At 39.0% G+C, this 26,906-nt stretch overlaps 1 protein-coding gene across 1 annotated transcript in view; it reads right to left on the bottom strand.

Annotated features, from left to right (window-relative positions):
- Positions 1–26,906, bottom strand: part of FBN1 (fibrillin 1) — a 159,233-nt gene that overhangs the window by 81,628 nt on the left and 50,699 nt on the right. The window contains exons 6-13 of the mRNA XM_075045230.1: positions 21,738–21,935; positions 18,316–18,441; positions 13,660–13,785; positions 9,623–9,781; positions 6,094–6,252; positions 4,655–4,795; positions 3,725–3,844; positions 59–184 (exon numbers count right to left, since the gene is read on the bottom strand). Coding sequence (XP_074901331.1) covers positions 59–184; positions 3,725–3,844; positions 4,655–4,795; positions 6,094–6,252; positions 9,623–9,781; positions 13,660–13,785; positions 18,316–18,441; positions 21,738–21,935 — 1,155 coding nt within the window. The remainder of the gene's footprint in view (positions 1–58; positions 185–3,724; positions 3,845–4,654; positions 4,796–6,093; positions 6,253–9,622; positions 9,782–13,659; positions 13,786–18,315; positions 18,442–21,737; positions 21,936–26,906) is intronic.

Here is a 26,906-nt window from a genome sequence, read left to right as displayed (position 1 = left end):
ACGAATAACCTCTTGCAACTGTAATTACTGATATGGAATAAGTTCAGAAAAGCCTTACCTTCACAGTTTTTCCCATCAGCTGCCACTTGAAAGCCAGCATTACACACACAGTGAAAACTGCCATCTGTATTTATGCATCGTCCGTTATTACAGATACGACCATTCTGTAAACATTCGTCAATGTCTGAAAGCCAATCGAAAAGAAAAATAAAATTTTTGGGTTTTTCTTTTTTATACTCAAGAGGAATTTTTCCCATTTCCCCTTCCCCTAGGTTTTTAACCCTACATGGAAACTATATTCACCTGAGAAATGATTTATTTTGATTTCCACAACCAAACGTTATGGGGGTGGAAAATGTTCATCAGCTTGAAATTTCAAGTTGCTGTGGAAGAATTTCAGTGAACGTTACTCTGCAGCTTGCTCAAGCAAGAATCAGACCCTTTGAATTGTTTTTTTTGCATTTTTGTTCATCATGAAAATATTTTTACTTAAGTTTAACTTACCAATAGCTAACCACTGAAAGAAAGACAGGGGAAGCTTGTTTTTTGCTGCTGCTTTGTAAGATAACAGGAAAGTTCGAGACTTTCCCACCTCAGAAGATACTTCTCCTGCTTATTTTATATTTGAAACATCAGCTCTTCATTTCCCTCTCTCTGCAGGAGGTGCTTGGCAAGTGCTTTGGAGGACCTGAATAGTGATATCACACAAGGCTGGCAGCTCTCCCTCTCCTCCAAACGAGGGGAGAGGAGATGCTGAGACAGACTGTCTAGACATTTTTCAGATTGCTCAGTGTTCTCCATCAAGGCCTGGACCATCTCCCAGAGATTCCTGCACACAGGGGACTCTGCTCAGAGAGATCTCAATCAGCCCGTGCAGACCTATCTATCGTGCAACAATGCTGCCTTCCCAAATATCCTGGGGGTGCCCTTCCCCAGGCCCTCTCCATCAAGTGCATTGCTGTGCTTCAGGAAGAAGCGGAGCACAGGGTGTCCTCCCAAATGCCTCTGCTCTCTAGACACCTATCTAAGGGTGAACTGATGCCTCTCGAAATCGTGAGCCTATATTTGCCTTCCTAGCAGCATGGTAGTTCTGGGAAGCTGCTAAGAAATCCCTGAAAATAACTGTTTTGCAAGCAAGCAACCAGGCCAGCAGAGACAAGAGCTGCTTGAGTGACAGGTCAGTGCAGTGGCAGCCTGCAGACCTCTTGACTTCCAGCAAAAGCGTACAGGCTTGGTAACCCTCCCCTCATTTGATAAATAAGCATCAGCGATCAGAAATGCATAAAAGTGAGTCTTCTCTCTGCTCAGTCCCTTTCCCCCCATTTTTGTGGCACTCGGTTGTACCTGAGCCTGGTTTCAGCTACTCCACCAGCTTTCTTCCTTAGGACAGGCAGAAATGCTACAGCATCTCAAGATTTTTCTGGCCTTTTACTTTTTAAACGAGTTCATTAGGATTTGTACTTTTATGCATCTGATGCCCTCTAAATCATGGTGCAGAAAATTAACACAGAATCTCATTGTTCTTTACATATACACAGCTGACTAGAGACCCACCACTAGTTTATGTTACATTTCTAATTTTCAAATTATGAAATAACATTGTGGGTTATTTTTTCTCCCGCCCGCCCCCTCACCTCAGAGAAACTTGCAAAAATCAAAGCTCCCCTCTCACTGAAATGTCCATAATTGTTGCCATCTCCATGGAAGCTCTGACCTCCACCTCACAGAAATGTCAGGTAGATTATAGTAAGCACTTACCTATTAAAGCTTTGACTCCCATACATTCATAGCTAATCATCTAAATTTTTGCCTTTTTTTGAGGTCCATTTTACATCCCCTCTTTTGCAATTGAAAAGCATTTCTTGTTTTGGTCACTAATCATAATTTTACAACCTTATTCATCTATGTCTCCAATTAACACATTCATTCAGCCAAATGCCCACTAAAATTATAAGGGATCCTAATAACGGTTGAATCAGTAGCTTGCAATACAGACTGCAAAGTTTAATCAGTCACCTATCAGACTCATCATGCAGAAAAAAACCCTCTCCTGGAACCTCAGAGCAAGGAATAGATAAACATCTGGTCATTATGGAGACTTCATTTTTCAAGAATGGACGTAAGGAATACATTTGCAAAACCGTATCGGCACAGACACATTTGTCTATGCAAAAAATAAAACCTCAACATACAAAGTAGTCATGCGAAGTAATTTTACAGCAAATGCTGACCTTGGCAGGCACCAGTGCTATATGCATATTTTGCCAAATGCACCCCACTAGCCTTTTTCTTTTCCTAAACTGGTCCTAAAACTTCCCTCAGAAAACAAAGATTCTGCACATCCTAGCATTTTCTGAACTGCCTGTCAAGCAAGCACAGTTCCCATAGACTGCAAAGGAACTGCTAAGTGACCACACTTTAATGCCATTAAGCTACTGGGCTTCTGACAACCATGTGTTTGTGTAATGAATCAGTCAAATTAAAAGCGTGTGACAAAAATGACTCATGAGTAAATTCATCACTGCTGAGACTCCACTTCAGCACTCCTTCACCACTAGTCAGCTGAACTATGAAGATGCTTCCGCAACATGGCTGTTTGGCAGCAATTAGGTCAAATACTCCCAGCAACATGCAGCAGTGGTGCTGGCTCTGCATGTCCTCCTGGATTGGAGTAAGCTTCTGTACCACAAATACCTTTCTGATTCAAAAAGGGAAATAAAAAAAAAATTGCACACTAATACAGATAGCTTTCTTCTGGCTTTTTAGAAACTCTCTGCTTCAGAATGAATGCATGCTCAAGGAACCCTCCTCTTAGTGCAGAAGGCAAAGTATGAAGACAAGCTGGGACTCTGAGCATTCAACATCCTGTTTCATTTAGATGCTTCACTTCTTATGGAATATCAAAGTAGTCATTCATTCTCCTGCCAGAAGTTTCTCATTATGACTTAACTATAAAGGATTGCATCCACCTTTACAGTCAAATTCCCCCACCCCCGGACAGTTTGGGAGCCACAGAACCCTGACAGAGGGCTGACCACTGAGGAGCTACACATTCCTCACTCCCACAGGAAGACAGGATGAAGAACATCAGGACTATTGTTGAGCCTGGTCTTCAAAACACCAATAATGGGGATTCTACAGCTTCCCCACCTAGCCCTTCCCAGTGCTTCACTACTTTTCCATATCTTATTTGAATTTTCCTTGCTGTAATTTATGTTTAGTTCTTTCTCTGACAGCAGGCAGGGACAACACATGGGCACTGTACCATTATATTTACCCAGTGAAAGACTTATCTTTCCCCTCACCTTTCTTAGTCTTTTAACAGTAATAGGTAAAGGGTTTCTCCAAAGTAATAGGTAAAGGGTTTCTCCAAAGAAGGGATGTTTAATTCTCCTTGAGATCCTCAAGAAGCAAAAGAAAAATGTCTTAATAGTTTGAAAAACAAAAACAAAAACAAAACCAACAACCAAAAAGAAAATATGACTCTTCCACTTCAAAGCCATGAATGGTGCCAAGATACTTTCAGCACAAGACAAAATGTCTTTCTTCAAAACCCAGTTTGTGAGCAGCCAGCTCAGGCAGGATAATCATTTTTACTGCCATATCTGATTTATTTTTTTAACCCCTCCCTCATATTTAACACATGTTAAATTCTGCTTAAAAACTGTCTTCCTTCCTGGTATGTATACAATAGTACAGATATGGCTGTAAAACCATAATTTACCTCGGCACTCTGTTCTAGTTGGCGTGCTCTGATATCCTATACGACACTGGCATATGTAGGATCCCTGGGTGTTCACACAGTCTCCACTGATGCATGGATTCTTTTCACATTCATCAACATCTGGGGAACACAGACAATGTATTTTTATTAAGACATTGGTTGAAAGTTATTCAGGTCTGTAGGGGTATTCTATTGTTTTGTAGCTGGAGAAATAGTGTGCTTCAATCTGAAAGGAAAGGGACACCACTGAATTCACAGTAAAAGGAACCCATGTTCTAAGCTAACTAAGCAGGAGCTGGGAAAAAGGAGTACTCAAGAAGACAAGATACTGCATGTGTGAGAGGTAGAGGCCTTAATCTCAGACCTCCACATTCCCAGACCCACTGGAAAGACAGATAGTGACAGAAGCAAAATCTTGCCTGTAAGAGACAGCTAATCATTGCTCCTATCATCAAGGTCTGGCCGAGTTCCAAAATTAAAGGGCTCAAGAGCCCAACAAGATACTCCTGATGAGCTGAAAAAGGACTTGTAAATCTTACTAAGCCTGAGATCATGACTGCCTTTATTTATTTATTTTTTTTTAACAATAGGTCATTTGCATACTCAAAGAACTGGTAGCATTTTAAAGAGGTCATTTTGAATCACTAATAAATAAACTATAGTCATAGGTTAGTAAAATAAGAAATCCTTACTTCTGTATAATTTTGTGGCAAGTTACAAGTTTTGTTAAATACTGTCTGAAAGGCAAAACTGCTGTAAAAATAAGTTTGCAGTTGAAAGCAATTAGTTCTTGGAAGTCTATTTACTTGGGTTTTTTTTGGAGGTGGGGTTGTTTTATTTAAGAACTCAGAGTTATTACGTTGTGTGGAAAAGAATTTTTTTCTTTAAAACAAAATTCCCCTCTGTGATTTACAGCAGAAAACCACATACCAATGCATTCCCCTCTAACATCCAGTTGGAATCCTTTGTTGCACTCGCAGCGGTAGCTCCCAGGAGTGGGAATGCAGCGCCCATTGAGGCAGAGATGTCGGAACAGTTGGCAATAGTCAGTGAAGTTCACCGGCAAAATCACTGAAATAACAGAGTTGGAAAAATATTTTAATAGTTCATCATAATAATTTTTTGTAATCTGCAACTTGTGCAGCATCTTCCGTTAAAAGTCAACATTTACCTTCCATCATAATGTGAATTACATAGCAAAATCAGCATTGGGAGAGAGAAAATGGCACTTTGACTCTTAGAGATTTGTCCGAAAACAGCTAGCAACCACTGATTTTTTCATTGTGGCGAGTCTGATCCTGTTTTCCTCTTTTGCAGGACAAAAAAGGACCAAGCTTGCTCATACCTAGTGGTAAAGTAGGTACGCGGCACTGCAGGGACTCTACTAAAAGCTTACAGCAGTAAAGAGCAGTCAGACTGATTCAGTTATCTGCGTTTTCACAGATAGCACAGTGAGAGGAGGGCAGGGATAAGTCTGGAAGGTATGCCTGTATGGTCTCTGGCAGGCAGACATGAGCTGGCTGTGTCTGTGCTCCCAGCTGACCAGAAGCTGTGCAGCTACGTCAGTGCAGTGTCAGGCCTGAGTTCACATACTTTGCCTCTTAGGCTTATTAGCTCAGCTTGGTGCTGAACCAAGACTAAGTAGTTTCAGCTGGTGCCAGCTGCACAGAGCATGGGTGAACTGAGCTTGTGTTTACTTGCAAAAGAGTATATGGCTATGCCAAACAATTTCAGGTGGCACATGCCTACTGCAGACTACATGGGCATGTAGTAAATTCCCTGAGCAAGGGGCAGAATAAAGAATATATCGGTATTCTGCTCTGGCTTCCTCCTTGCTCTACAGAAACCTAACCTATCCATGTCTATCACTGAAAAAGTTCTTTCTTCATGTTGGGTCGGCCTCAGTGTCCAGCAAACTAGTATTTTTATTGGTACATTTCCTACCTGGCCAAGTGAGAGTGAGGAAAACAACCTGAAAGAAGCTGCTTTCTCCCAGCCAAGCTCTTTAATGTAACTATCACAACCTAGTCAAAGAACTATTTACGTTCCTCAATGTTGACATGCAAAGCTCACAATAGCCTTAAAATAACAGTAGTGTAACCACTACAATACATGGGCCTCAGTACAGACAGTGAGGATGTAATTTTTTAATCCTGCCTTAACAGGGAAAACACTACCAATGAAGTACACTTGCTGTAAGATACATGGTAACCAGGCTATGATTAGAAGGATGTCCAGAGACTATACATCCACATAAAGTAAACAAAAGATACCACCAGCTGATGGTAGCAAGTTGCTCCTGAGAAATGCATGTTTTCAAAGCAGCTAAATGCAAATGGTGCAGGGAAAGGTTATTATTTCTTTCTTACCATGAGGTGGTGGAGCCCGAGATGGATAGACGATTTCTGGCTGTTGAGGAGGGTAAACACCAGGAAGGAGTGGTGGAGGCATGACATCAGGACGGCCCGGAGGAAGGTCTGGTCTCGCTGGCAGCAGAGCAGCTACTGTGCACAATTTGCGATACTCGTCTGAAACATGAAAATATGAATGGTCTTAGACTCTTCTAGCCTTTCTATTTAATCCAAATCTCCCCCTTTTCGCGGTGTTTCACATTAGCAATAACAAACCTTAAATAATCTGGAAAATCTGAGCCTATCCATTTTATTCATAGTAACAAGCTTTGTTCTGTGCATTGAGTCATTAATCCACAGGAGGGTATCAATACTACTTCTCAGAAGGCTGCTAGTAAAAAGATAACATAACTGACATTCTGGATTTGAAATTGAACAGTAAGGTGGGAACCTGAACTTAATCTACTTAGTCTTCTTTCAGGCAAAATCTTTGATGAGCTCAGTGGGAAGTTTACCTAAAGAAGGACTTTTGGACATGATCCCAAGTTAATTTAACCCAAAGCTTGCCACAGAGTTAGAAGAACACTGAACATGGAAAAAAGCCCAGTTTCAACTGGATTTCTTAAAAGTTAACCTCCTAAAACAAAGAAATATAAATACAAGCAATGAGGCAAAACCAATTAGAGAATGAATACACTAACACTATTTCCCTATGAAAATGAAGTTTGCTAATAAAAGCAGAAACCAAAACGAGGTGCAGTCTAAGGGGCGCAGACAAAGAGAAACTGAGTCAGATCCACACCAAGTTTATCCTTCTCCAGATGACGGGAAAATGATCTATTTTGCTGTAAGCACAGTCTACGCTGAGTGTTATGCATTCTCCTATTGTTCATCTCTATTAGTGGCATCTGCCCTACTGCCCCACTTTTCCTCCTGTCCCCGACTCTTTTGTCTTTGGGAAGTGTGGGTTTGGAACTCGCAATCCAAAGAATGCATGCAGAGTATCACAATTAAAGACCACATTTCCAGCTGACCTAATTCATGTCCACAATTCATGTGTACACAAATAACTATTTGTGTAGTCAGTATCTTTGAACTTCAAAATTTTAAAGTTTATGGCACAATAGGGAAAAGGAATTATATAATGAAAACAAAATGCTACAGAGATGCATGAATTCCTGAAACAATATAAAAAATGAGAACTGAAGAATAAATTCAGTGTTGGAAGAACTAAGCTGGGTATTTCAGCCTTCAACACGTCTATCTCACTTCTATTTCCACCTGTAAAACACATTAGAAGCTCTTCCCGAATCACAGAGGATTTGTTAAATAAACATGGTAGCCTGACATTCTGCTTTTCCTGCTTTTTTTCTGATCTTTGCATTTACTTTAATGCTTTTAAGTGATCAGTTTGTTTCATGTGTCACTGGATTTCCTTCTATTGTTCCTTAGAGTGATTTTAATCTTTAAATCATTCCCAAGAAGATTTTATTGTATTATGTACTGTATTTTGTTTATTTGAGTTTTTTTCTTAGCTTTCTATTCTGCCTGTTCATATGTAACCTGAATCTACTCTCAATCAGTGGTCTACCTGTGATAAAATAGAGACATTCAGAAGAAACAATGTCTGTATGTACATCCACAAATTCCAACATGCAAACGTTTGCTAATGACAGTGGTTTTAATAGCCAATTCTCTAATCACACATTCTCTACAACCCACTGATCAGTCTTTGTGAAAGAAACAATACTGTATTTCTTTTTTACTCTAGATTGGTAATACCCAATTATCCAAAGCCAATGCACCAGGAGCCTAGGACTTCCATGCAAAAAAAAGTCACAGCCTTAGGGCTGCCCATTGGTTGAATGGAATTAGCACACATGAAGTGACTGCTAAGGCGAGAATTGAGCACACATGACTGGATGCCTGAGATACCACTTCTAAAGTATTTATAGTGTCAATGGTAAACCTTGTCATTCCACATAAACAATTATTGCTCTGTTATGCAAAGAAATACAGTGCAAGCCTTTTTTATTGCAACTTTAATCTCCATGTATAATTTCTAGCAATAAACAGCCTATTTTATAGTAACATCTGGGTCTGCTGCCCACAATTGAAAATGCAACCGCTTGGTTACATTATGCAGCTAGTGCTCCACTTTATATTGCAGTAAATTTCCATTTCAGAGTTAGAGAGACTTTGGGCCACTGACAGCTCTAAATTCCTCATCTTGCTTTCTCAGGATACATTAAGGAATAACTGAACTTGATTAAATAATGACAGCAATACATGTAAGGCCTTTCAAAGAATTTCAAAGCACTTTGAAAAGAGTAATTTATAGTCTCAATTTATGTCCCAAGTCGGGGCGGGGGGAAGAAAAAAGTGGCATGTAACTATGATCTGGAAGACCTTGCATGAATTTATGAGTCAGGAAGTCCTGGGTTCTAGCACCTTCTCCACCACGTCTCAGTCTGTGGCCTTGGCCAAATTACTTCACTTTTCCACCCAGTTTATTCACCAGTTAGATATGATTAATTAGAAAGTAAGTAAAGAAAACAGGGACTGTGTTAAGATTGAAAGCTTTCTCCTTGTCCTCCTATTTCAGACAAGCATCAATAGATTATACTATTTTGTTAGCATTGTTCTAGCCAGTCTTGGACATTTAACATGTTTAAATATTAATAATGAGATAGTGACAGAACCAGGAAGAGTCTTCCAAGAGTTCTGATCATAGATCTCTGCTCCAGTATTATGCAGTTTCACTCAAAGGATTAAAAATAATAATAAATGCTCCCACACATGACCTCTGACAATTTCTTCAGAGCTACACTGCTATAGAGTTGACCCCCATTCCTCCCTAAACTCTGCACCTCCCTTGAGCTCCTCCCATCAATCCTTGTTTCTTCTATTATTCTTCTCTAAAGCATTTCATTAGGTCTCCAGTCCTAAACAATCTCAAAAAATCTTTCCTTCACTCCCTCACACTTAGTTTCACAATCTGCTCACCATCTTCTCTAAATTCAAATCTCACATAATCTAGGGATCTCGGTACACAGGGAGGCGATAAAGTACAGCATATTTTGGTAGCAGACAGAAATCATGTTCTGTGTCTAACTTCAGGAAATAAATGGCACCTCAGAAAGCTAGACACAAGAGGAAGGAAAGCCCAGTTTTCCAATGAGAATGAAACTGCAGAGGCAATAGGGATCTGTTAGAAGGCTCTGGAGGAAGTAACTTGAGTCTGAAGAGGATGTTAAAAACAAAATCTGAATCAGGTAAGGTCAGAATAACCAGGCTACAAAACATTAATTAGTAACAGATAAAATCCTTTGTTTATGCCTGCTTGCCCTAGCCTCCTAAGGGTCCTGAGCAACCTGCCACAGGAGGCTCTGCTTTGAGCAGGGGGGTTGGACTACACAATCTCCCAAGGTGCCTTCCAGCCTTAACCATTCTGTGTAGTTCTTTAATGAAAAGATTACTCACAAAAGAAAATCACTGCCTAATTCAGTGTTCAACCACACTCAAAAGAATACAGGTGTATTCATACCGGTGGATCTGATCGGGCACATTTCAGGAGCGGTGGCTGCACCAGAAGACCAGCATCGGCCACTGTCACAGCAACACTGCATTTTGGACAAAGGCTGGGGGAGCTGATTGCCGCATCGCCCATTGGTCAGAGAAGAGAAGCAGTATCCAGGACGCACATCTACCGAGAGAAAGAAATGGATATGTAATCACCAGTCCAATGAGGAATGTGACTTTCACAAAAGGGAAAGGTCCCATTTTTCTTGGTTGATTACATTATCGATGACATAGCACTTGGAACATTACAACAATCAGAAAACAAAAGGCAGAAAACCATAAAAATCTAGATAATATTTGGGCTGCTTTGGATTCAGGTGTAACACCTCCTGTGAGAAAGCTGAAGTGAAATACGGAACAGCAATGAATTAATGGAGGCAAAAATAGAATAGAAACGTGCATTCAGTACATAATAAAATATGCTTTTGTGCCCCTCCCCAAAAAAATTGCAGTATCATTTCTATTAAAGATAGTACCAGGTCAATTCTGTTCGAACTTTGATTCAAAAGCCACTGATATACAGCAATAAACGCACAGCATTGCAGCTCTCAAAGCATTAATTCATTTTCCATTAGTCATGGCTTCCCCAGCTGAAGTATGTAGTGATTTGACAAGATATAGGCTTGCAGGCAAGAAAGAGCAACATGGCTTTAACTGGTGCCATCACATTGTTTATGGAGATGTGCTGGCTTCCTGTCTGAAAAGGGTAAGCACGTGCTGTACAAAGAACATCCTGTACCCAGATTTCATACACTCAGCTCTAACAACACTGCACAGAGATCCCCCAGCTTAAAGATGGGAGAGAAAATGTGGATGGGAGCAAAATAAAAATAATAACAATAAAAAAAAAATCTTGTGATACAATCTGAAGCTCTGAGCAATTGTTTCACAATATGTCACATTATGTCAAACTCAGTATAAGCTGTGGTGTGATTTGATGCTGCACAATAAACCAGACCAAGTTTGTTTCTAAAATATACAAACATTTGCTGTCAAAACGTAGAGAAAAAGTTGCAGATAGAACCTTACAATAGCAGACACCATTCCCTAAAGAAGCAGTATCTCAGTTATCCAGGGCATGGTGGATTCATCTGTCTAGTAACAGTGCTTTCCAGAGTTTACTAGCTATTCTAGTGGATATAAAAAAAAGCAAGGAAGTTTCTTATTATTTTGAGGAAATTGATATATAGTGATTTGTTGAGAGAGTCTGTGATGGTTCTGCCTTTTATTAACTGGAACACTGAACACGGATATTACTGGCAGTACAGCTAAAAGAGGTAGTTGGCCTCTGCTTCCAAACTTTAGTTAGTTCACTCATATTATCATATAATGGAAATCTGAAACAAAGAAAAAAAAAAATCTACTCTTCTATTACTGGTCCTCCATTTTCTCCTACCCAACTAAACTGCCAAAACACATACGCTCCTTAATCTACCATTTAAAAAATCAAATAAAGTTCTCATGCAAACTGCTCCCCAGAGAAGAAACTGTTCTCCAGCATCCCTGGAGAGATATTCAGATGCTTGGTGTAATGGTAGGGTGGATGGTAAGGAAGGAAGCCCTCTAACAGACCCTATCATCATCCTCTGTAATTCATCCTTCTGAGTTTTGTTCAGTACCAAGTTTTGAAACATTTAAAAGCAGTAATGGGCAGAAGTGGAAAAATGATCTACACGGGCTCTGTGGAAACACATCATGTGCCATAAAAAGGTAAACACACAGCAAACATCTTTGTCTACCTACAGGTGCAAGAGCTTAACAAAGACACATAGTTTTCAGAAAAAGACAGTAAGTTTGTGAGAAAAATGCCAAATCTTTCCATATTCCTAATCAGAAATGATTCTTTTTTTTTCCTCTTTCAGTTTCTGTTCCAAATGGTAAAATACACAAATAAGAGCAAGAACAGCAGGAAACAACTTTTTTTACTGTTTAAGCTTTTAATATTTTTGACTAAAAAAAAATAGTATTTTGAAAAGGCAAAAGATCACCATGAAAATAACTTTCAAGAAAAATGTGCCTCAAAAAAAAAAAAAAAGGAAAGAAAAAGAAAAAAGAAAAAGCCACCAAAAAGTAACACTGACCAAACAAATTTATGCCAACTGGAAGTACGGGCTAGCAGCTTGCTTTGTAGCACTCTTCATGTACTTGGGTTGAGAACTCTTGCTCTTGTTTCTGCTCTTCAGCTCTAGAAGATATTATCTTTGCTTTGTCTATTCTAATTTTTAAGGTTTGTAATAATGGAACTCCCAGTTCTTCCTTTGGCTGTTTGGTTCCAGTGCTGCTCAATTTGAGTCCCATAAGGGATACATTTCTCAGAAGCACTTCCTCATCTCTAACAGAATAGACACGTTCAGCCAACACTTTTCACTTAAGACAGGCATGTTGTAATTAAAGCAAGATAACATGTTTTGCCCAGCTCAAATACAGATTTGGGCTCTGTCCTTGTTAATATGGCAAATATACAGTCTGCATATTAGACATGAATCCAAAATATCTGCAGATAATTAATAGTGCTTCCCATTTAGCACGTTTTGCCTTGGACACAAAGCCAAAGTTTTAACGATGGCCCATAGTCTGGTGTATTACTTAACACAGCCTGTCATCTTTAAATACCCAATTCTTTAGCTAAACTATTTCAGCCTACAAAAAACAGTGGGTAAAAAAAGGCTGGAAAACTGCAGGAATATAACATGGGTGTGAATGTGGGGCAATCCTGACTGAACAATGACTATAACAAGTAAAAAGCAAATGGAAGTTGTGCATCTCCAGAAATCTTTTGTTACAGAAAGGTGAATCTCCTTTATAAATATTAAGTACAAGCAGCAATCAATGATTTAATGATCCACAGTCATTTAGGAGCTATTAATCTGAAGCAATAAAAGCAACTCCCACTGGCATTTTAAGTGTACAGTATGGATCCAATCTACCAAAATGCTGTTATTGATAATGGAAGAAATATAGGTCATTTCTCACAACCTGCAGAAATAGAATGGCACCATTCAAAATGAATCATAACCCAAACTATTTCCAGATCTCTTGGGGAAGTTAATATCATTTGGTATTTTGACTTTTTTTTTTTCTTTTCAATTTTTTCCCAAATTATTTTCTACCAAAGGTACAAAACACAGGGTCCTCTCTTGAACCCCAGTGCTGGCACTGTGTATAAGCCTTTAAATAAACAAGCCAAAACTGACAAATAAACCTTTCATTTAATTCTCAAATGACAATAATTGCTCAAAATTCAGCACTGGCAGTGAAAAAAAAATACTGCATAAAAATGAGGAAAAAAGAAAATTAATTGATTACTTGACCTGCCTCAGAGCAGGCTGTATACTTCCCAGAAGCAGTACGTGCTAACACTACTCTTTCATGGCTTTGGCACTGCAGTGGCAGTCATTCAATTCACACAGTCCTTTGGTTCCTGGTCTGGCCTTTGGAAGACAGGTTCTCCCCTGCCACAGTGAAAGCCTAAAAAAACAGCACTGCCAAACCATCAGATTCATGAAAGCAGATAAAAATGTCCCACACCCAGCTTATCACACCATTTCCTTTAATGAAAAATATCTGCATTAAGGTCCTAACACTTGGAATGAGGAAGAACCAGCTGTTTGAGGTGATTACCTTCTTTCTCAAGTATATTTGCTTTTCTAAATGACTGCTGAATATAATATGGACTAAATGAAAGACAAACATGAGAGCAAGAACATCAAGGAGATGCATTAAACCAGTTCTGCCTATTTTAAGGTAACAAATATGGCATAACAGAAAAACTGTAGTAAGAAAAATGAAAGGAAAGGTCACAACAAAGAGGGAAAGAGGAAACATCCTACAAATGGAAAACTTCTTTCAGAACACATATATAGGCACATGATGTACTTCTATATAAAAGAAGGATTTCAAGATCACAAGTTGAAATATGTTTCTGGTACACTGTTACCCATTTTAGATATTCATGAAAATTCATAACACCTACTGTCTTATCATTTACAGGATTCTACTCACCTATGCACTTTAAGCCATCAGGAGCCGTATAAAACCCTGGAGGACACTTGCAAAAGTAACTGCTAACTGTGTTTGAACACTCTCCTCCATCACAGATTCCAGGAATGGTGCTGCATTCATCAATATCTTCAAGGCAAAAAGAGAAACAGGGGCAGGTTAGTTACATTAGTTCTGGCACAAGAATAGGTATTTTATAATTAATATTAATGATCAAATTCAGTGTGGTCTGAGAACTCTCCTAACTTATGTACTAGGGGCATAATCAGCAGTTTTTAATCAGGATCTTTTCTTAGGCATCTTATGAACACAAGTGAAAACAGAACCTAAGAAAATATTGTATCTGTAAATTGCAAAAAGCCAGAGAGTTTGTTTTACTGCTTAATAATGATGGATGAAAATCTTAAACTGCAGAGGGGATTTACAGGCTGTAAGTAAAAGATAACCTCTCCAGTTTGAATTCTGCACACTAGAATTAAGAAAACTGTCATGGGACCTGTAGTGACCGTAGCGATCTGGAGCTTAACTGTTATGTTTCATGGTATCTCCAACAGCACAGTGTCTCCTGGCACCATACTGAGGCAATCTTTCAATACTGACTCAAAGAGAAGCGTAGCACCTACTGAATTGCCCATCCTTCTTACTGCACTTAGGTTTTTCTTGGAAACCCCCATATAAAAGCATTGAGCAGCTAGGTACTGTTTAACTAATGCAATCTGACAGGATAATAGCTCAAAGCAGAATGACTGCAGGCAACAAGAATTACCTTTCCTGGCTTTCTCCCCTAAGTGAATGTTCTGAAGTTTCAACAGATTTCTAGACAGTAACTGAAATACCTACTGCAGAATTCAGGCAACGTCCATAATTCCCCTTAGATTTTGTCAGTGATTTTAAAATAGAAGTCTATATCATGATTTTTCTTCACTAATGAATCTCAATCCACATACTGAATCACCATCATAGATACAATGCAGAAAAATTTTCAAAGTCTACAGAAAAAAACCTAACAAATATCTTCTTATACCTGATCATAGCTGCATACATGAACTTTAGGAACTTGAAAAGTTTCCTCCACAGCTAGGAGTTTATGTTACCTACAGTCATGTGAATAACAACCTATGCCAGCTCCAATTGCTCCTTAATTACCATCAGTAGCCTGCCTAGGATGTGTAGTTACTTTCCCCCTGGTTTCCAGTAACTGTCTCAACAATGCAGCTCTATCTACCTTGCCCTGCTCTCATCTACTAGGAACCTGGAGTCCAGCTGAGCTTAAAAACAGCTTGCTTTTTTCCATGGTACCTACAAGAAGAATCAACAAAGCAGAGCAGAAAGGGAGGTTATTCTCTCCAGTGATCAGTGACAACTGCCTGTCACAGCCATCTACGATCACCCAGTTGCTCTCCCAACAGGGAGAATCCAACCAGAAATAATGGCATCACAGGACTCTATTCAACCTCTCCTCCAGAGATCTACAAACAGATAGACACATGGCTGTAATAATGATTTCACCAACCACAAAAATTTCTGAGATTAAATACTGCAACACCACCCAACGCGCCAAGGCAAGGAGTGAATAATATCATAGTCATTAAAAGCGATTGGAGGAATTTAAATGTAACGCCTAAATTGGAATTTGGCCCCAACAGATGGGGGAACACCCAAAGTCCCACAGGACCGTTAATGAGCATTTTAGCAAGTAGAGAGGATCTCTGTTCTACTTCTCCTGTGAAGATGGTAATACAAAAATTCAGTAATATAAAAATTATCAATTCCTCTTCCCCTAGGTAAAGCATTGGATGCTCTAATACCTTTGTGGCCCCTTGCCTTTGCAGAAAAGGAATGGAGGGACTGGGGTGGCATACAGACAACCAGACCTTGCAGACCAACCCACCCTAAGCGGTGCAGGCCTTGGGCCCCCTATGCACACATTCTTCCCGAGCATCTTGCTAGCTGTCGTGATGTGGGTCACATTCCTCGCTTGGGTGTGTGAGAGGGGTGTGACTTTTTGTTCAGTGCTACTTCGAGGGTGTTGCCAAAGCCTCAAGTCCGAGTGCCCTGGGAGCACTGCTAAGAGACTTCTGGCTTCTGCTCCAGGATTATACTCCACAGGAGTCCCAAAAGTCTCAGTGACAAAAAATGTGGAAATTGAATTTTGGTCTGAATAAAGCCCTTAATTAACAGAGAAAAATGCAGTCGTAAATGGATCACATTCAAGCATTTTCTGACTCAAATTCACCAATGTTTATCTTACAGTCAGTGTTGCCACTGTTTATATGGACTCCGATCTTTTCAAAAGCAAAATCATCATTCTTTATTTTAGGGTTAAGCCTAACCCAAACAGTATTTCACTATTTATATTAGTGTTGACATTCATATAAGCAACATTGTCATTGTTACGTATGCGAGTTTTATAAAGGTAAGTATACTCGAAGTACTCACAGACCTAAATGTCACTCCAGGAAAAATTACTCCCCCCAGTCACCACAAAAAAGTATTTACCTCAGCGTTAATACAACTGGAAGAGGAATGGTAATATGAAGCAGTGAAATAATGTAACACTTAAAATACAGTTTTCCACCAGCTATGCTAATAAAGAGAACTTTGGCCAACACACCTCATTTCCCATCTTGTTGCGTTGTCTCACTGCACCTGATGATTTCTATCATGATCTTACTTTAATGGGGCCCTTCTGAAAAAACAGTACTTGTAATTCAGCAGGTAGCTCCCAGTTCTACTAAATTAGTAATCAAGGACACATTACAGCTGCCAGAAGTCTTACTTGCTGGATAGGAAGTTAAAACAAGCACATGATCAGATGTTAATTATTATGTATTAGAATTAATTACAGTTAATTGCTATGGGCCAATACCTTGTCTTATATTGGAGATTTCAACTTAAAACTCAAAAAGATAATTTAAAAAAGCAGAATGGATATTCTGTTGTTATATGACTATGCTCTTAACTGTTGAATCACTATCCTATTTCATGCTGCTGGTATAAGGGTGCTACTTTTAATTCTTTGAATTGTATTAATACCTACACAGTTTTAATTAAAATTGCTTGGTACATGCAATATGAAGATGTACTGAAAGTAAGTCTCTGTCTGCTGAGGTTCAAAAATTTACAAGTATGAAATTGAAGAAAGAAAACTTCATTCTATCTTTGCAGCCAGGTGATCACTCCAAAGGGATTTCACAAGATGGGGCAGGAAATTTGTGGCAGGATTTGGGAATGAAACAAGCTATTCCAGGTTCTTGGGTCCAGTCCCTCAACTATTACCAAGTGCAGGGTCTGAAGGTGATTATTGTTTGGGGTTTGGTTTGGGGTTTTTTTTGGTTGGGTTTTTTGTTTGGGTTTTTTTACATGATTCAGCAATCGAAAAATACCATAGGAATGTTTATACAATGCAGCCTATGCAAGCCTACAGTTCTCAGTTTTTCAAGTACTAATACTTAACAAGGCATATGTTCAGTCTTTCCTATTCACCATGTTCTTGGTACTTCATCCACAGAAGGAAACACTTGCAATGTTGTTCTACCCTAAATGTGGGTTACCTTCTGCCAAAACCATTGGCAATCAATAGGAAAACCATGCTGTGTACAAACTCTTCTGAAATTGCTTTCCCTAACCTGCAATTAAATTATGCAGTTTTGCTTGAAATAGGGATTTTTGTTTTGAAAGAGTAAGTCATAATTCTTCCAAAACGACTAAAAAATTTTGAGTGCTTCTTTAAAGGCACCTGATGCAAGAAAGGGTGGTGGATGCACACCTTACTCTCAAAGTCACACACTTTTATGATACTGAAAGTTGGCACTCCGAAATCACTAACCACTTATGCAACTTGTCTGCTCAAATTAATTTAATTTTAGTCTGATGATTGAAAGAATCAGTTGTAAGAGTTTAAACATTACCTGGACTTCACTGTAAAGAAGATGAATCAAAATTGTGCAACTGACACATTTTAGTACTATGCTCCTTATGTATCAAAAATTCTCTTAAAGCAAAGGAGACTTCTATGCCTGATTATTACATTATAGAGAGAAAAAATACCATCAAATCACAGTTAAAAACTAGCAAGATTCCATAATCATGCACTGCAAATTTCCACACTAGTATCTAGCACCTGCTGTACTTCCAAAATAGGATGACCAATAAGGAAAGATAAAATATTTGTCCTTTTTTAACATCTGCAACTCTAAGGATGAGATTAGAACATAGTCCTGCAGTCTTCCCTCAGCAGTGTTGAACTCCCATTAATGTTAAATACAGTTTACCTGAGTAGGCAGGAATGTGTTGAACTTTCCAGTCATATACACTTTTTGGTTAAAAGATCCACACAGAGACATGTGCCTCAAGCATTTCTAAAGCAACATATCGGTTAAAAAGTATTTTTAGTTCTAAACTTTAATTTGTTTCAGATGTACCTTAAGTCTGTAAAATGTTACATGAATAAAAGGCTGGAAAAAGCTGCAGGGCCAGTATTTAAGATTCTCTGGTTTAGAAGGAGAAAGGACCATTATTCCTATTTGTTGTGAAGAAAGCTATTTGCATATTCAAGGCAGAAGAGACTGGAAAGTTTGTTACAAACTTCTAAACAAAGTTGGCCCCCAAAAGACGACTTTTGCCCCTTTACTTTCAGTAAGTTCTAAAAGTTCTTACCATCGCATTTTTGTGTCACTTCATTAAACTTGTGTCCAGCTGGGCATTTGCACTCAAAAGATCCAACAGTATTAATGCAATTTCCCCCTTGACAGATCCCAGGGATGGCCTGGCATTCATCCACATCTATCATACAAAAAAGGAAAAAACACCCACTTTTAATTCATTTCTCAGGAACAGCCATAATAATTTGTCTACACAGAAATTAAAGTAAATATGCCTAAATCCATTCTTCACCCATCATAATATTATGATACTTGCTTGCGAAGACAGACACTAATTTTGTAATTACTCTATGCAAAGTATGATTAAGTACAGTACTCTAAATATTTTCTGCAAGAAATCGCATGGTTATTATTGTTACAGACATTAAACATCTAACTGCTATTGCTTTGTTTTTCCAAAACATCTGGGGAATGGTGTGCAGAGAACACTGCCTGCCAAAACCCAGGTTCATTTGAAGAATCTGAAGCTGGGCACCCAAAATCACTTGCCCCTTGGAAAATCTTGGCAACTCCATACAGTGCATAGCCCACCAGCACAGAGATGGAGGAGCCATGGAGGAGCAGTGTGCGATGTGCATGGAGACAGCCTCATGGAGAGGCAAGGGGAATGGCATAGTCATTATTGATGGAAATTATTAACTCATCACTCCAGTAAGATCAGCACCAGTGAGCTTAGGCTGCAGTTAGGATTTGACTCAAGAAGTTTCATAGCCATAAGTAATGTCTGAGGAGGAATTATTAATGACCTGCTTAGACATTCATAAATTTGGAAGGTTTTTTTCCCCTTTATTTCTCTCTCTTTGCTTTTAATTTTTTTCACTCGAGAAAACAAAACAACAAAGATGGTATCACAGGCTAGGTAGGAAGCTCAAGACAAACATTTTCAATTGGCCCCAGTTTTTGGCCTCACAGCTATTTTAGCACACGTGTATCGTCACTTAGCTGTGAAAGTGTTACTACAGCTTAGTAACAGCTAGAGAAAAGAGACTAAAGGAGGAGGAGTGGCCTTGCAATAGGAGACAGTGGAGGTCTGGCTCACGGTCCCCAGGGGCTGCCTTGCGTCCACTGCTCCCTGTCCTTCAGAAGCAAACAGAGCACTCGCCACTCTCCAACCCAAACGCCTGCGCCTCCCCCATCTCCCCAAGGAGTACCAGCTGCTGCTGGTAAAACCCGGTTTCTTGAAATTCTTGGGCTTCACACTAGGATCAGTTTCAATGCAGGGATGCAAGCTGAAGGAGATGACGCCTTCAAATCTCCCTTTATAAATCCCAGAGAGCCAGCTGTAATGTGTCTTGTAGTCTGAAAAGCAAAGTATTATGTCTGTACAAAAGGCCAAGAGGCAATTTCCCTGGGAGCCACAAGTAGGAAGTTTCAGGAACGCCAAGGGGCATATCTGTACCACATTGCAGAGCGTTAAGTAAAGATCCCTGGGCCGACTGAACTGGGTCGGGGGGTGCAGCAGCAGAGCCAGAGCAGTGCTATGCCTGAGCTAACCGCTGTGCTGGGAGGCACAGAGAACTAGCACAGCCTCAGCACCCTCAACACAGCCCCGTCGCTGCTGGGACTTGAGCTACAGTGATATGCTGTGCTTTAACAATAATCAGCCAGACTTCATGGCACTGTACTGACTTTAAAAAAAATGATTAAAAAAATAGAAACCATGCTCCTGAGTCACAATGTCTGTTCCAAAATCCCACCTTTTGGCTTTCATTTTCCTCCTTTGTATCCTTAAAAAATCTCAGCTGTGATATTGATTTAACTTTCAGCCAAAGTCAAACTGTGGGCAGTGATATTCTATTTACTTTTTAAAATAAACTTGCCCTCCCCTCCGTTTTATTTTTTCTGACTTCTCCACACAATAATAACAGTTCCTTTTTCTCTTCAGAGAACCTGGATTTTATTTAACCTGCTTTCCTTTATTTAGATTGCATATGGATGTGAAATCCATGAAATGTCTTCAGTCTGAATGGATGTTATCTGATTTCAAAAAGACTGGATTTACTACAATTGCATGAAAAATAAAGCTAATATGTGGTTCCATAGCAGATCTGTTGAAATTATGAACACATTACAAGAGAAGGGAAAACTGGAAAGTACAAGTTAAACACATAGGGCCAAAACTGTGTTGGCACCACATAAAGATTAGCATAAATGTAGCTGCATGCTAAGAAATGTGCAGCAAGCAGAAGTAGCCTTATTCTGAACTGCACAAACCCACTGGAGAGGTCACTGCAGCTTTTCCGTGACACAAACAAGAGGGATATAACTAGGTGGGGCATGAGTTCAGGGGTGTGGGCCACATTTTTATGCACATCAGATTTCAGAAGTGTCCAGAACCTCAATTCACAGATTTCTGCACAATTTAGTTCTGACCTTTAGTGAGAGAGGGAACAGAATAGCTGAGGTCAAAATATGTGCACATTATGCGGCATACACAAACATGCCCATCTCGAAGTTCATCATGCCTGTCTGCAGGCACCAACGAGGACTTGGCGTGTGACAGAGGATATCTACATTTTTAATGCAATGGAATGCCTTGAAGTCCTTCAGAGGAATTTCATGATTAAATAAAATTACCCTATAGATTTATAATCTTTATCTCCCCTATTTTCAAAAATATTGTAACTTATTAGAAAATGTTAGACAGATTGAAATAAACTAGCCCCAAAGATATGGTCCTGGGAATGTATAATCCACATCAGTTCAATACATAGCTGTCCCTGTTAACTTTCTCCTGTTTCCTGCCAGACATCCAGACAATAAAAGAATTTATACAGCTGGAAGCATTAGAATAAAAGCCAAAAGCAGTGTAAGGACTTTCTATGGTAAGGCATGCTCTGAAAGAAGTAAGCAACATCTGGGTGGATTTTACAATTTGAAACAAATGCAAATGCATTTCCAAAATTGTATAAAATATATAACAGGGCATTTCAAATGGCACAACAAGCACTTTTCTCCAGGTTGAAGCAGTGTAGCTCGACAGATAAGACACCCAAGATGAATCCAAAATCAACAAATTTTAGTTACAAAATCCCACACAGGATAAATGGAACAGTATTGCCACAGATTGATTTTTGCATGTTTTGAGTGCTTTCTGAAACAGAGTGAATTCCACCACAGAATGATCAAGTGGTACACTCAGAAAAACACCATTACAGAACCAAGGGAAAGGGCTGCTGGCAGTGAGAAATTCATTAAGATGCTGGCTGCTCTCACATGACCTAAGTTACTAATGTACTCACTTGAACATCAGGCACTCACTGAATCATGAAGTAATGCATCTGACAATGTTTTTCCATTCTTCACACATATAGCTGAGAATGGCTTAGGACAGGTTATTCACAGCAGTGTAACTCAATTAAGACTAATCCAGTAACAATTTCAGCAGCTTTTGGGGAAGCTTTGCTGCTAACTTACCTTGACAGGCCCCAGTTCGAATGTTTGGAATGAAGCCTCGGCGGCAGGGATGCGGCTGGGCAGGACACATTTCACAGGGGTGGCCCCATGCTCTCCCAACTGTTGCACAGCAAAGGGTTTTTGTGCAGACTATTCCACTGAGCTGTCCCTGGCACATCTGGTTGGTTATCAAAGTGAAACAAGGGCCGGTCCTGTAATCTGCACCAAAGACAGGAAACCTAATCAGCATCACAATAAAAATACACAACAAAACTCATAATAAAGCAAAACAGCACATTTAGTCAAGTCTTCTGCACACAAATTGCCCACCAGCCCATCAATTTTACTTAGCAGTGTTCTGCAGAGGATTTTTCTCAAGTTTTCTTCTCATTCAAATCCACTGAAATTAAGCAGCTCTATAAATACATTGCGACTATGTTACCAGGACTATTAAACACTTAAGATTCTGCAGGTCCCCTTTGCTGCTTGGTTTAACCTCTAGTAATACTCTTTGGGGGGTCTTTTCATCAGTTTGTTTTAAATAGTCAGTGCATTAATTAAAATAATACTGATAAAAGAGTTCAGATATGTTTATTTCCACAAGTGTTCTCAAATGAGTCTCAAGGGAAGAGAATACAGACTGCAGGAAGTTTTCTGAGGACAGTTTTCACTGTTATTCAGGCATATGCTGTACCAGATATGTGGGTAAGCTTTGCCTACAGCTGAATGGAGGGCATGTGGAACACATCTGCTTTGATTTGTTTATGGTAGGACAGACCAGTTAGCCAACAGACAGAATTAAACTAAGATGTTACTAAAATACTAGTAGGCTTTATTTTGTTCCATTCTCCAAGGGCAAAAATGAAACAGTGGTACTGCCAGCTCCTGCTGTCTCCTGTACATCCGGGGTGCACGCTCCAGTTAATTCTTCACAAGTGACCCTAAAATGTTTTTTCTCTTATGGTGCACCAGGACAGAGTCCAGCATCTGTAAGCATAGCCAACAAATTATGAACCTGATGCTTGCCTGTACTGAAATAGCTACCAGGTGCCTCAGCCAAGGTCACTAAGTAATCCACACTGCCTTATAGTCATGACATTATAAATTCCTCCAATTTCATGCCACTTCCAAACTTTGCTAACAATGTTTCCACTAAACCATTGATAAAATGTGTTAAATAGGGCAGAAATAAGAACGGACGCTTTTCCCACCTGCCCCATCTCCCAACACCAGACACACCTTGAAACCTATCATTTAACTAATCTTCATTCCAATCCAGAGATGCTGTGTCCATATACTATAATTCTGCTGATTAATCAAGCCACTCTTAGATATAATAAATACAATGGCTTACAGAAGTCCTATAAGCTATAGAGTAGTTACTATTATCTTCATCTATTAAACACGATCTTCTCAGAAAGGATATCAAGTTAGTTTGAAAGACCTATTTCTGATAAACTTGTGCTAAATGACATTAAATAACATTTACTCTTCATTAACTACATATTACATCCTATAATTGCTATTCTATCTTTTGCATGTTTAACAGACCTATAATCACCCAGATCATCTATTTTCCTTTTAAAATATTGGAACAACAATAATTTTCTTCCAGCCTCTGGAAATCTGTCCTGTATTTCCAGATTTATGGAGAATTAACGTGCATGATATGAGAGCCCTTTAGCTAGCTCTTTTCCGTCTCCCTGGTGCTGGTTAGCTGGACTAGCTGTATAAAAATATGTAAATGCAAACACTGCTGTTTAATGTCATCCCTTAAATGCTATCAGACTGCAAATATAAAATTTCTGTACTATCCTCTCCAAACAGTACAGCTACATTTACTGAATGCCTCTCCCGCTTCTTCCCTAGCAATTCTGTCCGTCTTATCATGAAATGGGTCAGAATCTCCGATAACATCTCTCTTACCCTTGGTTAATTAATTCCTTTTCATCACCTTAATTTTTTTTGGCTTGGTATTTCTCATGGTGTCCCTTCACTTTGGATATTAATTTTCTACACTACAGCTTCTATCAAGTTCTTTCCCCATTTTTAAGCATTTTTGTAACTGCTTTCATTTTCCTAGTCAGACAGGCTTGCTTTGTTTTTGTCAAAACTTACATTGCCTTCTTTCTCATTTCTCATGGTAGAAATGCAGCTTTGGAAGCATGTAGTACAAACCCAAATATTACCGACTTTATCGTATTCCTTCAACACACAAATGAATACAAATAAGTCATGATCAATTATACCTATCAATTAAAAAATTTTAGTTCCCAGATTGATTCTTCATCCTTGAACAAAATGAGAATGCATGCTTTAGTGTATGCAAAACTCCCAATATTAAAAGTCCTAATATTAAAACAATAGATGAAAATTTCTTTAGAAACACCAAAGTTTTGCGTCAGCAACAGGAAATCTCCAGTGTACCTCCTCAGAATGAAGTCCCTCATTGTTGATTGTCCCTATGCCATTTATATATAGACCATTTAAAAAGGAGTCATTTTGTTCTCTGTTGCAGCGGGAAGCACGCGTCAGACAGCAGTGAATAACCCATCTTGTATTTTATGGTAGAATATGAATAGATCAGCATTTACGATTGTTTGCTTTCAAGCTATAAATGACTTAGCAGTGGCTAATATGACTTAGAAATACGGTGAACCCAATGAAGTTAACTTTATAATCATGCAAATCTTTCCACAAGGTTTCAGTAACAAGAGGGTCAAATATGCACCCAAACCCAAGCAAATACAGCTCCTATTTGTTATTGTCCAAGTTCATAGCATTTTAGTATGGAGAATTATAGGCTTTATTTTCACCTAATCTTTTGTCTTGATAAAATTTATTCTTAATACTCAGTTTTCTGCTGAGTACAGCTTTCCTTCTATTTTCTCAAATACAATCTTTCACCTTTTCACAAGTAACATCTTCTTTTGCGTTCTTAATGGAAACTTCTAAAGGTCAGAAAATGCATGAGAAAAAGATCATTTGGATGTACACACCAACCTGGGGCCACAGAGAAATCCACACTTCAAGTCCATTCTTTTAATAGAGGCTTAATAAAAAGAGCTCTAAAATTAAAGCATTCTTCATATTGAGTTTATGATTTTTTGACACATTACAAGATTAAGGCCTATCAGAAGGAAACAGGATTCCACTAACACGATGGCAAAATGAAAAGAGAATGGTATCACATGTAAAGACATTTCCTTGAGTTACAACATCTGCCTTGAAGGTGTTTGATTTTATGAATTACATTGATTTCAGAAGATGCAGTAAACCCTAGGGTCTATGCTGCGAGGCACTTATTTGGGATATGAGCTTAAAACCCCAATCTTTATTTTGTAACAACAAAGTTTCCTTATACATTTGTGTCATTTGCGATTACTCAAACTACTTCAATGAGTAAAGCTCAAACACAAGGTTCCAAGTGATCAGTCGGTAGTTGAAAAGAGAGAAAGGGAAAAATATAGCCAGAAAAGCTATTACACAGTTTATTTGGGTTTTTTTTTCCCAGAGGTAATTTCATTTTAACTGAAGAATGTTGAGACTTGAAATTATTTTAGAAAAATGATTTTTTTAAAGATGTGCAACTGATAATTCAAATGTTTTAAGTCACTTCTAATGCAAATTTCAGCATGTGCAAGCAGCCTTCAGTAAGACATTAGTCATGGTTATCTAACAACTTTATCTGCTTCTTCACATACTTCTTAGCTATTTTGATAAGGAATAATTCCACAGGGAGCCTCAGACAACTGAGAAGATGGCAGAAACTGTAAAACCACATTAAGTTCATATACTGTCAAAAAAAGCAAGAGGGCAACAGAATGAGGCTGGTTTACACCATGCAAGAATCCAGCTTATTAAGTCCACAGGAAAGAATCAAATGGCATTTTGATGTAAAGCTCATTCCTGTTTCAGCCACAATCCTCAAATAATTTTAGTTATCCTCTCAAAAGATCCTTTATGTTCCTTAAAGCAGCAGAGAGGCTGCTGAAATATGTAGTACTGGCAGGCTTTGATCAAAACCAAGCACAGCAACAAATAATGATAATTGTTCCAAGTAATGCTGGACAGCACCAAAGAGACTCCAAGCACCAGGATAATGAAGAATTTCTACACCAGATACACATCTTAAGCCCTCAGTTCATGTTAACCTCTGTTTGTTTTCAAGTACAATACAGGTTTTAATGTAACAATACAGTTTAAAATTTTTTTGAACTAATGGAACCCAGATTAAACAATTATGCTAGTGCAAAGATGCTGAATGAAATTCTGGTCACTCTTTCCTCCAAGATTCATTCCTTATAAATCTCCTATAAAGAGTTCTTGATGTTTCAAATTAACAGCCAGATTTTGCAAACCTGTAAACACCTGTTAGGGAGGCTGACAGACTCCTCCATCCCTGTTAAAATAAATGGAAACTGAATGGGTGCAAAGGTTGAAGGATGGGACCCTAGCAAGCCAGCATTTATCTTATCGTGATCAAGATCTCGTTACTGAAAACGGGAAAACGTCATCTCTTGTCATCACAAAGAAATGGATAACAATAAAATGAGTGCTGTTTTTCCAGTTCTCAGCTCACAGCATGCACAGCTGACACAGTACCTTGTTCTGCACACTGGCTGAGCAGCAAACCCAGAACGTTGCTTGGAGGGAGGAAGCATTCCTTCTAGCTATTAGCACTTCACATGGGTAAATTCTGCATGAACCCCCAAATCCAGCCAAGACTGCCTTGTAACTGAAACCACCCTCAGCAAGGCAAACTGGCAACTTTCCCTTTCTTTAGTACAGGGGAAAAGGGAAAGAAAGGAATATTCCATTATCATACAAATAATGAAAGAAAGGTCAGAAAGGGCTCTAAGGCAAGTGGAGTACCTTAAAGCTGATCTTTATTACAACTTGCTTTCCTGCCTAGCAGTATTTTTTTTCCTGCCATTTGGTGGGTCGATTGGTTTTTTTTTTTTACCAGGCATGGATAAAAGAGGAACATTGGAAATGAGACTGCACAAGGCAGAAACACAGTCTCGTCTCTGCAAAGCCTACTCAGCGATGCTCACGTGTGACCCACTGCACTTGATAGCCCATGCCACTGCTTGGCCAGCCATCAGAAAAGAGAATCCCAAGCAGTTGTACCTGAGAATGCTGTTTTGGAAACTGATCTCACACAGCCAAAGAATAACGCTAGCTAAA

This window comes from Buteo buteo, chromosome 13 (genome assembly GCF_964188355.1).
Source record: "Buteo buteo chromosome 13, bButBut1.hap1.1, whole genome shotgun sequence".
Lineage (NCBI taxonomy): Eukaryota > Metazoa > Chordata > Aves > Accipitriformes > Accipitridae > Buteo > Buteo buteo.
The sequence above is the reverse complement of the archived record's forward strand: the minus strand, read 5'-3'. Positions and strand labels throughout refer to the sequence as shown.